Raw genomic sequence first — 15,613 nt, forward strand, 5'->3', positions numbered from 1 at the left:
TTTTTTTTTTACAGAGAGAGAGAGAGAGGGATAGACAGGGACAGACAGACAGGAATGGAGAGATGAGACACATCAATCATTAGTTTTTCGTTGAGCGTTGCAACACCTTAGTTGTTCATTGATTGCTTTGTCATATGTGCCTTGACTGTGGGCCTTCAGCAGACCGAGTAACCCCTTGCTCGAGCCAGCGACCTTGGGTCCAAGCTGGTGAGCTTTGCTCAAACCAGATGAGCCAGCGCTCAAGCTGGCAACCTCGGGGTCTCGAACTTGGGTCCTCTGCGTCCCAGTCCGATGCTCTATCCATTGTGCCACCGCCTGGTCAGGCCAGTAGTTCCCTTTTATTCATGGTTTAACTCCAAAATTTCAGTTACTTTCCATAAACCCATCTGAAGCTATTAAATGGAAAACTCCAGAAATAAAAACACATTATTGTGTGTCTAATCTTAAAGTGATCTTTAGGTTTTTTTCTTCTCCTTCTTATTTTTTTTGCTAAACATGGGTTGAATCATGTTTTTTTTTCTTTTTTAAAAATGCAAAGTTAAACATTTTATGAAAGACCTGTGTTTAAATAGTCTTATTACATCTATATTTAAAAATAAGGAGGCGTGTTTTGAATGTACATACCTAATGGTGTGTTTAGTAAGGTAAGGATGGGGTAGGATGGATTTTGGCAAATGACTAAAGAAATTAACACTATTAATTTTATTACTTTAAAGGTCTGGAAATGAATTCACATTTGTTCACTTTTGCATTGCAGTGAATGATTTAGGAGGGGACTTCAAGGGAGTTGGTAAAGGCTCTGCAGCTGCTGATAAGGTTGTTGAAGAAATAAGAAGGAAAGGCGGAAAAGCAGTGGCCAACTATGGTACGGTATTTGAAAGAGCTATACTGTTGAAAATTTTTTTTCTTCAACTGCTATTGCGCACATTAATAATCATTGAGCAAACATCTCTGCATTCCAATATAATTATGAAATTAGATTTTATCTAAGTCAGACAAAGCTCTTTGGCTACATATTTTATATAGTATGTGAGAATTTTTAAAACTTTCGATGGAGATTATTTCACAAGTCTAACTTTTACTGTTTATTTAATATTTTTATTAATACGTACATGATATAATCAGTAAATTATTATAGATGCATATATGTGGAAGACAGAAACTGCAGGCCAAATTGTAAACAGGAGGCTGTGGTGTATTCCGAAAGGAAAGTTTATTTTAAGAGTGCCTGGATGCAAGTGGGCTGAGACTAGCAGAGGGTGTCAGCTCTGAGCTGCAGGAGGGAGCATCAGATACAGGGGTTACTGCAGGCCTTGGCTGGCTGGGGTTGCCTGCAACTAGACATGCCCAGATTAGCATATTCTGGTTTGTAGCCTTGGTACAGACTGTCTCCCTTTGCCAACCCTCATGTTCCTTCCAATGGCCTTGTCCCAGGGACATTTCTCATAACCTTCTTTGGGTGGGGGAGTTAAGGGGAGGGAGTGGTTGGGCGAAGGAGATGCTTACTGAAGAAGTTGCCCTAGGGAGAAGTTGGGTGAGGGGAATTTGAGTTTTAAAGGGGCTCTGGATTTAAAGGAGCCCTGAACCTAAACCTAATAATATGAATACATTCTTATTCTTTAAAGACCTGTTTTAGCTAAAAGATCCTATGTATTTTTATAGAATTACATTAAATTATTCTTTTTGAAATTGCTTAAAATTTTTTTAATGTAACATATAAAAAGTCAAAAGCCCCCTTCTATACTCAGCCTCCATATTTCATTATGCATAAGTAATCATTGCTATATGTAACTTCCTTATAAAACCTTAAGAGTCAAAGTTAGGCATTAAAGTGAAGTGAAAAGAAAAACAGCGAATATGACCTTTATGTTTCATATATAGATTCTAATAATATTTGTAAGGAAACCTCTTGAATAGATTTACTTTAAAAAACTAATGCTTACTGATTTTTTGCAAATTAGATTGTTTTTATGGGCAAGGGATTAACTAAGATTACCAGTGACTTCATTTTGAAATGTTAGAGGAAAGGAAATAAGATTTCTTTTGAGTGTTTGAGGGAATGAGACAGACTTTTAGTATCTTCTTTCCACATTAAGAATCTAAAAAAATATTTTCAGCTTTTTTGAAAAAAATTTTGGGGTTTAAAAAACTGTTTTATAATGATAAAAATTCTAGACCCTCCCTCATACTCAAGTTTTGATATGCAACCTGTATGTATCAGTCAGGATTCAGTCAGGAAAATGGAAGCCCCTCTAGATTTTCTAGGTGTGAGGGCTTTAATACGGAGAGTGAGAGGCTTACATAGCCATTGGGAGGGCTGGAGAGGTGCATGTCGGGGAAACTGTCGGCCAACTCACCCTGCAGCGGGCGGCTCTCAAGAGCTCAACAGGCTGTGCTGCCGACTTAACATCTTCCCACGAGACTGCCTGCGTCTGCAGGCTTCTCCTGCTCTCCCACGCCTGTGATTATCTCTTTTTGGCACATCTAACTCAGGACTGGATGGGTCCTCCTGCAATCTCAGAGATAGAAAGAGGCAGTGCTGATGTTGAATCCACAGCTGACCATTTCACACACAGCTCTGGGGATGTGAACCCTTTCTCTCAACTGATTAGCAGAAATTATGAAGACATACTATTTTGTCAAGCTTTATTTTTTGTGGTTAGTATTACAAAAATAGTAGGTTTTCTTTTCCATTTGTAGTTATATAGTGTTGAACATGCGTTTTCAAATTAAATATGCACCTTCGCCCCCGCCTCCCAAATCCTGATTTGCATCCTTAAGGAACTGTACCTAAGGGGCTATTTGAAATTAAATATACGGGGTGGGGCAAAAGTAGATTTATATTGTTCGTGTGGAAAATAATACAATAATGAATTCATAATAATATGAGGATAAACTCTGTTTGCATGCTCACAACTATCAATGTACTTTTGCCCTGCCTCTCGGGTAAATGAACCCTCAGTCTGTTGGAATAGCCACATTTCAAGCACTCATGCCACATGTGGTCCGTGGCTACAGCGTTGGCACAGGCACAGACATTTTTATGTTCATAGAAAGTGGTGTGGACAGGGCTGTTTTAGACAGTATTTGCCCAATATGTCCTTTTATACCCCCCCCTCTTTTGGGGGTACGTTAAAGAATTATCTTAGGGGCTAAATTTCTTTTGTAATATTAGATCGTCTATACTGTGATTTATTATGTACCTGAAATATAAATGTGTTTTTCTTGTAAATAAGTTCTGTTGAGTGAATAGTATTTGTTGTGTGCTTTGATCCACAGAATTTAGAAATCATTTTGAGAGATACCACTGAAGTTTTGTATACTTTTCCTTTCCCTCAGATTCAGTGGAAGCAGGAGAGAAGGTTGTGAAGACAGCGCTGGATGCTTTTGGGAGAATAGGTGACGTTTCTCTGCATTTGTGGTACTAACAGAATAGTTAGTGCCTTCCTAAGGAAATATCTTTCATTTCACTTTTATTTCCTGAAAACTTCATCTTTCTTGATAATCCTTTCTTGATGATCAAGTATTTAGGTTTTTTTTACAAATTGATTACTTTACATAACCTGTCTTATTTCACAAAGGACTTGAGGTGTGCCAGTTTTCTGTGTTTATGTGTTATTTGTTTTATGTATTTCTACACTTTAAGAGCTTCTAAAAAACTTACAATCATTCTCTCAGTTCCTTTTTAAGAGAGAGCCATATTCTAAGGTTAATGTAATTCTTTGAAAGCAAAGTTATAAAATAGTAAGAAAACTAACACATTATTAATTTCGTATTAAATATCACTCACCTTGTGCCTGTGTAAGGATAAACTGTCCACTTCTATACAAGTCTTGCTCACAGTGTTTTACGTAATGACTGCTTAGGCAGTGGTGATGACACGAAATGTCTCATACAGTTCTTGCCATATATTTTCACACAGACACATATACAACAGATAAGTTTATTAACTGTATTACGATATGGGGATTATTTGCTGTTCATTAAGTGGAAGTGGACCATCATGAAGGGCTTCCTCCTCATCTTCATGTTGAGTAGGCTGAGGAGGAGGAAGAGGAGGAAGAGGAAGGGTTGCTCTTGCTGTCTCAGGGATGACTGAGGCCAAGGAGGTAGAAAGGGAGGCAGGAGAGGCAGGCACACTGAGTGGAACTTTATGGAAAAACATCATAATTTCTGTCTGACTGTTTTGCATTTTCATTTCTTTAAAAATATTCTACATGGTGCCATCCTTCTTCCACCATTTGCTTTAGTTTCAGTGCCCATCTCATTGAAGGGTTTATGTGGCCATAGCAGTCAGAGCGGTCTTCAGTAAGTGGAGCCTTCCGTAGATGGTCTGATGTCAGTTTGTTTTCTGGCACTCCTTTTTTTACATCTTCTTCCTCGCTGTCTGGTGTTGGTTCAGAAGCAATGCCATGAAATTGTCTTCTGTGTTTTCCTCTGGCATGGTGTCTTTTAGCTCTTGAATTTCTCTAAGATCCGTATCTTGAAATCCTTCCCTCCCTACCCTGCAGCCTTTTTAGCCATATCCACAACTTCTTACATGGTTTCCTTGGTCAGCTCTGTTGTAAAACCTCTGAAGTCATGGACAACATCTGGATGTAGTTTTTTCCAGCAGAATTTATTGTTTCAGGCTTGATGGCTTTCAACAGCTTTTTCTATAACAACAATGGCATACATAGTCAGTGGTGTAATCCTTCCAGACTTTCATTTTGTTCTCTCTATTGGTGTTTTCTTTCATAGCATTGACAATCTTTTTCATAGAGTACTATGTATAATGAGCTATACACATTAAGGCTGACATTATGTTAGGGAGCAAGTAGACCACTCCAGTGGCTTCATTGTTGAACTTATTTTGGGGTCGTTGGTGGCGAGGGGCATTATCTAATACTCAAAGAACTTTAGAAGGTAGTTCCTTACTGGCAAGATACTGCCTGACTTCAGGGACAGGTGTCAAAGCCAATCCAGAAAAGGGGTTGTTATTGTCCAGGCCTTCTTATTGTACAACCAAAGCATTGGCAGCTGGTGTTTCTCTCTTCCGTCAAGGCCTGGTGTGTAGCAGCATTGCAGGTAAGGGAGGTCCTGATGCCTGACTGCATTTGCACAAAGCAGTAGTTAGTTATCCCTTCCCACCTCAAATTGTGGTGTTCATTTCTCTTCCTTACTAATAAGTGTCTTCTGTGGCATTTATTTTTTCCAGAATAGAGCGCTTGAATTTGCATTAAAAATCTGCTAAGGCAGATATCCTTTCTTGTCAGTGATTTTCTTAATGGTGTCTGGGAACTTGCCTGCTGCCTCTTAGTTGACAGAAGCTGCTTCTGTTATCTTGTCATTTTTTAAGCCCAACCTCTTTCTAAATTATCAAACCATCTATTGCTGGCATTAAATTCTACAGCTTTAGCTCCTTCATCTTCCTTTTGCTTTGAGTTGTCATATAATGCTTACTTTTTCTCAAGTCATATTAATGTCTACAGCCATGCCTTTCCTATAGCAATTCCACACCCACATAAAAGCTGCATTTTCAATATGAGATAAAATGATATTATGCAAAAAGTGAAAAGTTTTCATGACTGCTGGCATAGCTACAGTGATGGCTTCATGAATTTCCTTTATTCGTTTCCATGGTCCTTGTGTTGCATTCATTTATCTTGAAGTGCAGGCAACCACACATACAGCTCTCAATTTATGGTACATAATAAGAAATTCATATTTTTTTTTTTTTTAAATTTAAGACAAGGAATATTTTATTCAAACCCATCAGAGAAATGAACAGGTTGGGCTGTAACAAAGCATCATGTTTTAAAGCATAGGCCAGTGATTGTATATTAGAGTATACATTGCTACATACAGATTAACTGATCAGACCACAAGGTTTTTTTTGTTTTTTTTTTTTTCTGAAGCTGGAAACGGGGAGAGACAGTCAGACAGACTCCCACATGCGCCCAACCGGGATCCACCCGGCACGCCCACCAGGGGCGACGCTCTGCCCACCAGGGAGCGATGCTCTGCCCCTCCGGGGGGTCGCTCTGCCGCGACCAGAGCCACTCTAGCACCTGGGGCAGAGGCCAAGGAGCCATCCCCAGCGCCTGGGCCATCTTTGCTCCAATGAAGCCTTGGCTGCGGGAGGGGAAGAGAGAGACAGAGAGGAAGGAGGGGGTGGGGGTGGAGAAGCAAATGGGTGCTTCTCCTGTGTGCCCTGGCCGGGAATCGAACCCGGGTCCCCCACACGCCAGGCTGACGCTCTACCGCTGAGCCAACCGGCCAGGGCAGACCACAAGTTTTTAATGTTTAAAACAATAAGCTTGCCTGACCTGTGGTGACACAGTGGATAAGATGTTGACCTGAAATGCTGAGATCGCTAATTTGCAGTTCCAGGCTTGCCTGGTCAATGCACATATGAGAAGCAGAGTTGATGCTTCCTGCTCTTACCCCCAACTTCCCTTCTCTTTCTCTCTCTCTCTAAAAATCAATCAATAAAAAAAATCTTAAAAACAAAAATCAATAAGCTCCCTGTTAAAGCAATACCTTTGTGACATTTTAACTTTATTCCTCTCCTTCCTCACCCTTTTCTTCAACAGAGTCAACATCAGCCACCTCATAACCCTTTCAGGGGCAGCCACGTCCTCATGGGCTTCAGAGAACTCTCCTTCCCCGTATCCTCACCAACATGCAGTGGACAAAGGCACATGTGGCATACATCAGTCACACTGTGGTCCAGGAGAGCCCCGGCCTCAGCACTAGCCGCAGGGTTGCTCAGCGTGCACACAGCTTGCTGTGTTTTGTCCTGATCTCCACCTGGTACCATGGTGGGAGGCTGGTATTTAAAGCTAACTTTGGAGCCAGCAGGGTACCAGTTCACAGAGTGGATGGCATGTTTGGTCTTGATGGTGGCAGCATCAGCATTGGCAAGTTTGGGAGCCACATCACCTCGGTACAAGCAGCACCTGGTTGTCTGGCTCAAAGCACGTGCTGATGATCCCTGCTCCTTGAGAACACTTCCAGCATCACTAGTGGCACTTTATGTGGGTCCCATGCTGTTAATTTAGGTTTATAGCACTGCACTAAAAAATGAAAAATACAGAAACATCAGAGATCACTCTTTATTGCTCTATGCAGTTTCCTGAAGAGAGGAATTTCTCATGCAGAGCAGTTAGCATCACATGGCACTTGTATTTTTCCATTGATTTGAGAGAGAAGAGGAGAGAGAGAGAAAGAGAGGAAGGGAGAGAGAGAAGCACTGACTCACTATTCTGCTTAGTTGTGCATTCATTGTTTGCTTCTTGTATGTGCCCTGACTGGGGATTGAACTTGCGACCTTGGTGTGTAAGCACAACTCTCTGCCCACTGAGCAACCTGGCCAGGGCCCATCACATGGCATTTTAAGCAGAAAACTTGTGTACTTGAGATCACTGCAATAGAAACAGGAGGTGGCTGGAAAATTATCTTGGTAGAACAATATATACTACAGTTAAATGTATGCAGTTATTTAATACTGCATTTTTACAGTTGTTTGCATTTCTCCACTGTGAATGGCACCACATATGGCATGTGTCTGTTGTGTTTTTTGTTAAATTTTAACTTTTTGTAATACATGTATGTGTTTTATAGTAATGATTAAAATAGACTACTAGTAGTTACACATATTTTATGTATACATGACATGCCTAACTTTTTCTTAAAACTTTTGATATTTCTAGAGTATGTGATTTGTCTGCAAGTTTTTTCACATTGCTCCAAATACCCAAATTTTTTCCAATATATTTATTGAAAAAATATCCACATATAAATGAATCTGGACGGTTCAAATCTATGTTGTTCAGGATCAACTGTATAATAAAAATCTTAATTTTAGAGGAGTACTTCCAATATATTGTTCAGTCCACTCTTCTCTAGATAATCTTCCTGGTCTAGTTTTACACATTTTAAATAAGAGATTGATTTTTGAATTATAGAGAGAAGCATTAGTGCACATAAGCCCAACATGTTTACATTCTGAAAATGTTAATCTTTTGTAATTTGAACGTACTTCCCCCCTTTTTTTTTGTTTAGCATATTTATTTTTCTAGCAATGTTTGAGCTCATAAGAGACATGTTTGCATATATCTGACAGAGGGGTAGAGACCACAAAGGTGTGAAGTCGTAGGGTGAAAATAGCTACATGATGATGATTCACCTTAAAAAATAATTTCTTTTCATCAGAATACAATTATATGTTAAGATAATACATCCCTTCTAGCTCTAATGGTTTTCTTTCTGGGCTTTTGACTTTTGAGTGGGAAGGAAAAATATTTTAAGCTTTTAACTTTCTGAGAGAATTTTGAGGTTAAATGCGGAATGGCTTGTAGTTACCTCTGAATCCTTAGAACCTAAGAGTTGTGCAGTAGCTATTTCTATACATAAACTGATAGAATTTCAGCAGAAGGTAGAGGCGAAAAAATTTAGATAGGTAAATTTGAGAGCAAAGCACTCAAGCCATGCTTCCTGTGGTTTTATAAATGAGATTTTGTTTTTTGTTTCGCTATAGGTGTAAAATTTTGTTCTGATAGCTCTCTTTATCAGTTATATAAACACTTTTGCTTGGGGAGAAACTAATTTGGAAATACATGTAAATTGTTAGCAAATGCAAATTAATGTTTGCTTATATATTTGTGACTTGAATCTTTTTATATTGCAGATATTGTGGTTAACAATGCTGGGTGAGTATTTCTTTTCTCATTTTTAGTAATGTGCATGCAAAGTTTTTTTTTAAGTGTATGCTTCCTCCCCCCCCACCACGATTGACATAATATTTTTTTTTAGAATCCTGAGGGACCGTTCCTTTGCTAGAATAAGTGATGAAGACTGGGGTAAGTTGTTTTTAATATATGTCTCTGGAACATACCTATCTATTTAGCATTTTAATTTTTATAAATTTATACATTTAAGGAAAAACTTGCTTTTATCTACTTCTGCTAATGTAAGCGATGAATAAGCTTTATAACTGAAAATGATGAACACGTGGAAATTTTTTTTGCAATGTAAAAAAAAGCCTATATTTTTAACATTTGAGAAATTAAAAAAAATTTAAATCAGTTGTCAGAAGTTATTCAAAAGGACTTTGTACCTTTCGATTTGTTTCCCCCTTTTTTTTCCTTGAGAAGTTGCCAGCACTTTCTAGCAGTATTAACTCTCTCTGACAGCCTTCAGCACACGTGTCTGACTGTGTGAGTCCTATTTCAGGAGTAAGAGCAGGTCATGGAAGGGAGCCGGGGGCACTAGAAGTGATGGAGGTCTTGGTAGTGGGTGGGAAAAACCAAGATGGAATTTTTTTTTTCCCCCGAAGTTGGAAACGGGGAGGCAGTCAGACAGACTCCCACATGCGCCCGACCGGGATCCACCTGGCATGCCCACCAGGGGGCGATGCTCTGCCCATCTGGGGCATCGCTCTGTTGCATCCAGAGCCATTCTAGTGCTGAGGCAGAGGCCACAGAGCCATCCTCAGCGCCCGGGCCATCTTTGCTCCAATGGAGCCTTGGCTGCGGGAGGGGAAGAGAGAGACAGAGAGGAAGGAGAGGGGGAGGGGTGGAGAAGCAGATGAGTGCTTCTCTTGTGTGCCCTGGCTGGGAATCGAACCTGGGACTCCTGCACGCCAGGCCGACGCTCGACCACTGAGCCAACCGGCCAGGGCCAAGATGGAATTTTGAGGCTTCTAATAAATAGAAAAATTTTCCACTAGGAATGCCACATTGGAAAGATTAAGTTTAGGTGAAAAAATCACAGTTATAAAAAACCTGTTTTCTATTTGTTCTTCTTTGCTCTTACTGCCTCTGGCCATCAGAACTACAGCAAACAATGGTGGCTGAGACAGTGGCAGGCCTGATAACTGAGGTGAAATATATCATTGTTCGCAGTGTGTGCTTCTGGGGAATATTACTGGAAGTTCTTTTGGAAGAAGCAAACTATCTTTGTGACTTAGATTAAGCAAAGAAGGGCTTTTAGTTTCCTCTTCCCTTGTAATAATTAGGGTAAAAAAGAAGCTGAGAAAGATAAGATTTGTTGGCAAAGAGGGCTTATGTTGGCGCTTTCCTCTGACCTCTGGTTGGGCTCTGAGGTTGCCTCCTCTGGTTTCATCCTAAGCGCAACACTCCTAACACCCCCCGCCCCCCGCCAACATCCCTTTTTTTCGCTCTTGCATTATTTTTCTAATATATGCAAGAAATCATTTGATGAGGCCCCAGATTGAGACAAAAATAAGAATGTTTGAAACTTAATACTTAAAATAATCAAATTAAATCTAAATAAATTGGGTTAAAAAACTAAATCTAGAGGTTTACGTTTATTTAAAGTATTCCTCAGGTTGTCTGTTCATTAGATTGTCATCTCTAAAAACAGATGAGATTCTCTCTCTTCCTCTCCCCTCCCTCCCTTTTTCCATTTTCTCCCCATCTCTCCTTAATTCTCACTCATTTACAAACCTTGGGAAAAATAGAGATGTGGGGATATACTGAGCATTCTGTAAAGATTTCTTGATGATGAACTGTGTAGTTTATATTTATGCTTTAACTAATGTTTGTGTTTGTCCCAACTATATATGTAAAATTTTCGGATGTCTGTATTAGTGAATTTTTATACGAAGTAGGCATAAATTAACAAAGGCAAAAATGTTTACTCAGAGAATCATGTGACAATAGTTGACTTTGAATGCTAAGTATAAAATGAGCATCTGTTTATAAGTAAATCATTGCTTATGTTGATTCTGAGACAAATCTATTGGACTTTTTGACAAAGTATATAATAAACATAATTTTTGGTTTTAGATATAATCCACAGAGTACATTTGCGGGGCTCATTCCAGGTGACCCGGGCAGCATGGGATCACATGAAGAAACAGAAGTTTGGAAGGTAGAGTTGCATATGGCTTTCAGGGGGGAGTAGAGATGTGTGTGGGTTCTTGTGCAGAGGGAATGGTAATTGTTTTGGCATTGAGGAAAACGTTTTTGGATATGGGTAGGTCATTTAGTTACAGATTAGCTGAGCTGAACAACTTTCTATATTTTTTTCGCCTCCTACTTTTCATTATTAAGGATTTTTCTGCTGTTCTGATAGTTTAGCAGTACAGATTTTGAGGGCTTAGCTGTACTTTGTAACCAAAATATCATTTTGTGTATCCAGTGAGCAACTAGGGAGAGATGAGTGGCTGTTTCCCGCTCGTTAGTACTTGGGAAATGTGAGTTAGTCTTTATAAACTGTTTAGGAACTGTGGGACTCCCCTGGTTGTGACTTTGTGAGTGACACAGGCGTGGTAGAGCTGGTGAGTGAGTGAGATTGGGTCAGATTATGAGATGACACTGTTTTAGTTGGAGGTATTTAATGTTATCTGGAAATGGATGGAGAGGGTCAAAGTAGTGAGAACTAAAGAATTAGAACTGTTTTATCTAATATATCTTACTAAAATTTTTAGTTACATATTGCCAGTTTATTTTATGTTTATAAATATTTATTTATTTTTTCAATGGATAATTGATGTGCAGTCTTACACTTGAATTTATTTGGTTTTGACCTAAGATTTAAAAAAAAATATTTTTATTTATTGATTTTAGCAAGAGAGAAAGGGAAAGAGAGAGACAGAAGTATCAGTCTGCTCTTCTAGGTGCCCTGACCGGGGATCAAACTGGCAACTTCTGTGCTTGGTGACAATGCTTTAACCAACCAAGCTATCTGACCAGGGTGACCAGGGAGTCTTTTTTTTTTTTTTTAAGAGGAGGGGAGATAGACTCCCACAAGCACCTGAACCGGGATCCATCCAGCAGCCCCATCAGGGGCTGATGCTCGAGTACCAAGTTATTTTTAGCACCTGAGGCTGACATGCTTAGACCAACTGAACTATCCTCAGCATCCAGGGCCGTACTTGAACCAATTGAGACACTGACTGTGGGAGGGGAAAGGGGTGAGAAGAAGATGGTTGCTTTTCCTTTGTGCCCTGACCAGGAATCGAACCTGGGACCTCTATACGCCAGGCAATGATCTATCCTACTGATCCACTGGCCAGGACCAGGGATTCTTTTTAAAAGAGTTATATCTTGTAGTTGAATTTTGAGAGATTACTTTTATTATTAATATTATTTTAAATACATAATTCATGACTATAAGAACCTAATTATAGTATATGGAGTTGTTTCTTGACAGGTGTAATAGTACCAAGAAAAAAAAAAAGGCTCATAGAGTTGCGACATTATCAAAACATACAAAAGATGACATTGGGGATTGATTTTCCTTTTAGGATCATTATGACTTCATCAGCTTCAGGAATATATGGCAACTTTGGCCAGGCAAATTATAGTGCTGCAAAGCTGGGTCTTCTGGGCCTTGCAAATACTCTTGCAATTGAAGGCAAGAAAAACAACATTCATTGTAACACTATTGCCCCTACTGCTGGATCCCGGATGACCCAGACTGTCATGCCTAATGGTAAGTAGCTTAGATTTTTCAGTACTGTTACCCACAGATCTGTGTGAAGTGAGCTTTGCTAAAGTTTTTAATTTTCTGAATAGTTAAAAATTATTTTTTTTGCAGTTTCAAAACGTTATGTATAATATGTGTTCATTATAGAAAATTTAGAAAAGCACAAAGGAAAACAATTAAAAAGGAGCCGTAGTTCTACACACTGAGATACACTTTCATTCTGTATTGGTACATATATAAATTAAAAAAATTTTTTTTTTTACAGAATGAGATAATAGCATTATTACTGTTTTATAATAATAAGAACTTTTAAGAATAATTAATAAGGCTATTAGTCTGTTGGTTATTTAGTAGCATGCTGTTTAGTCGCTATGTGTTTGCATTTTCTCTACTTTATTCTTGTAATTGATTTCTAGCTTCATGCTGTTATGGTCAGAAATTATACTTGATATGATTTCAGTATTCTTGAATTTATTAAGGCTTGCTTTATGGCCACACGTGACCTATCCTGGAGAATGTTCTATGTGCACTAGAAGAGTTTATGTATGCTGCAGTATTGGGATGAAAAGTTCTGCATGTTATCTATGAAGTCCGTCTGATATAATATGTTGTGTAAGGCCAGTGTTTCCTTGTTGGTTTAGTAGTGATGAAGTTCTTTAGTTTTAGCTCCTCTGGGAAACTTCTCCAGTTCTAAGTGATAACCTTGCCCTGTAGATATTCTTGGTTGTAAGTTTTCTCCCACTCTTCCTTCTGGCTTGCAAAGTTTCTACTCAGTAATCAGCTGATAGTTTTATGGGGTTTCCTTTGTATGTAATAAGTAATTTTTTCTCTTGCTGCCTTTAAATTTCTATTTTTATTTTTAACTTTTCCCATCTTTAGATTCATATTGTTTAGGACTTTCTGTGCTTCATGAACCTAGATACCTGTTTCCTCCCTCAGGTTAGGGAAGTTCAGTGACTATTTCTTCAAATAAGTTTTCACTTCTTTCTTTTGCCCCTTCTGGGACCCCTATAAAATGTGAGTGTTAGTATTCTTGTTGTTCTAGTGGTCTCTTAAACGATACTAATTTTTTCTATTTGCAGCTCTGTTTGGGTGATTTCCACTATAATGTCTGATCTGTTCTTCTGTATCTACCAGTCTGTTAATTCCCTCTAGTTTATTTTTTTCTTTCAGTTGTGTTCTTCAGTGCTGATTTTTTTTTCTTAATATTTTTTCTTTGTTGAAATTCTTATATGTTTCTCATTCTTCACCTTAGTTCAGTGAGTATCTTTATGACCATTACTTTGAACTCTTTCAAGGTAATGAACTCTTGATCAGGTAAATTACTTATGTTCATTTCATTAGTGGCTTTGTCTGGGGTTTTATTTTATTCTTTTGTTTAGAATGTGTTTCTCTATCTCCTCATGTTGTTTGCCTTTCTGTGTTTGTTTCTATGAATTAGGTGAAACAACTAGTCCTTCCAGTCTTGAGCAAGTCGCCTTGCATAGGAGTGATCCCTGTATAGGCCATGTGTGCCAGGTGGTTTTGGCAGACTGACTAGAACCGGAGTAGGCATAGTTCTGGGAGTCCCAGGATGTGCTGCGTGGGGGGCATCTTGGTGGGTGGCTGGAGCTGGGCTGGCGTGGGTGTGTGGGTTGTCCTGAGAACTCTGTGCTGGAGACGCCCTGATGGGATGGCTGGAGCCCCAGTGAGTGTGAGCCTAGGGGTCCAGGGGTGTACTGTGTTGTGCTTGCTTTGGAGGATGGCTGGAGCTGGGGCATGTACCGCTGGGGCTGCCTTGGCAGATGGCTAGTTATGGAGGAGGCACAGGCTGGGGGTGACCAGGGCTGACTCAACAGTTCTACTCTGGCAGGAGGGTTGGTTCGGATTTTTGGTTGGGGGAAGGGGACCCCGGACACTCTTCACTTGGGGCATCTTTTGGGGATGGCTGGAGCTTGTGTGGGCCAGGGACTCAGGGATCGGTGGAATAGCCTTGGCAGGCAGCTAGAGTGTCTCGACCATGCTCCTACTCATGCTATTAGGTGGAGAGGTAATAGAAAAATGGTGCTCTTTGGTACCTCTGATCCTGGAGAGAGTTCCAGCAATTCTCTACCCATCTGGCAGACTTTCTAGGATTTGTAAATGGATTTCTTTCACATGTAGCCTAGGTGTCCTTTAAGTTGTTGTTTTCTCGCTGTCCCGGAGGGTGGATGAGTCAGCGTGCAGGCCCCTCAGTGGTATCCCTCTTGCTGTAGCTGTTATCTCCCCTGCTCTGTGTGTCCCTTTCTCGCTGTTGGACAGACTGCTGCGTCAGCCTCAGGCCCTCAGGAGGACTTGCTTCCTATGCAGGTGTCAGTTTGGTGTGTTAATGGGAGGAGGTGAGTTCAAGATCTCTCTCTGTCATCCTCTTGGGTCCCTATTTTCATTTTTACTTTTTATAGCTTATGAAAAGCTGAAAATTAATTTTGTCCCAGAGTTTTTCTTCTCTTCCTCTGAAATACTCAAAGGCTATCAAAGGAATCATTTGTTAAAACACCAGATGTTATGACTAACGTGTGGAGACATCTGCAGTTTTTTTTTCTTAGAGATATATTTGATAAGTGGAAAGTAATGTCTGTAACTTGAATGTTTCTTATGTGAAATGAAACATAATCCTGGACTGCATAGCCATGAACTTACTTCCTAAGCTGTATTAGTTATTTACTCTATGTGATAAATTACTCTAAAATTTAGTGGATTTTAAAACATTTATTATCTCACGGTTTCTGGGGTCAGGAGTCTTCAGTGGTTTAGCTGGGAATTTCTGGTTCTGGGTCTGTAGTGAGGTTTTGTTGAAGATGTTTGCTGGCACTACAGTCATCTGAACTCTTGTCTGGGTCAGAGGACCCACTTCCAAGCTCATACATGCACATGACAGTTATCAGGAGGCAGTCCTTCCTTCCTAGTTTTTGTCTGGAGACCTCAATTTCTCATCATGTGAGTTTCTCCATTGGACTACTGCTGATATGGCAGCTGGCTTCCCCCAGAGCTAATACAGTTTGAAAGAGAGAAACCCATCCACACAGGAAGTTGCAGTATCTTTTAATTTCAAAAGTGACATACTATTACCTCTGTTCTGCTCTACTGGTCACAGAGAACAATGCTGGGGCATTATGGGCGGGGACTATAAAAAGGGGTGAATAAGAGGAGATGAGGA

The 15,613-nt window shown here is 39.7% G+C and overlaps 1 protein-coding gene across 1 annotated transcript in view; it reads left to right on the plus strand.

The window, feature by feature from the left end:
- Positions 1–15,613, plus strand: part of HSD17B4 (hydroxysteroid 17-beta dehydrogenase 4) — an 87,951-nt gene that overhangs the window by 14,291 nt on the left and 58,047 nt on the right. The window contains exons 3-8 of the mRNA XM_066382082.1: positions 758–865; positions 3,340–3,399; positions 8,672–8,693; positions 8,797–8,843; positions 10,794–10,878; positions 12,257–12,444. Of these exons, the coding sequence (XP_066238179.1) occupies positions 758–865; positions 3,340–3,399; positions 8,672–8,693; positions 8,797–8,843; positions 10,794–10,878; positions 12,257–12,444 (510 nt within the window). The remainder of the gene's footprint in view (positions 1–757; positions 866–3,339; positions 3,400–8,671; positions 8,694–8,796; positions 8,844–10,793; positions 10,879–12,256; positions 12,445–15,613) is intronic.

This window comes from Saccopteryx leptura, chromosome 4 (assembly GCF_036850995.1).
Source record: "Saccopteryx leptura isolate mSacLep1 chromosome 4, mSacLep1_pri_phased_curated, whole genome shotgun sequence".
Lineage (NCBI taxonomy): Eukaryota > Metazoa > Chordata > Mammalia > Chiroptera > Emballonuridae > Saccopteryx > Saccopteryx leptura.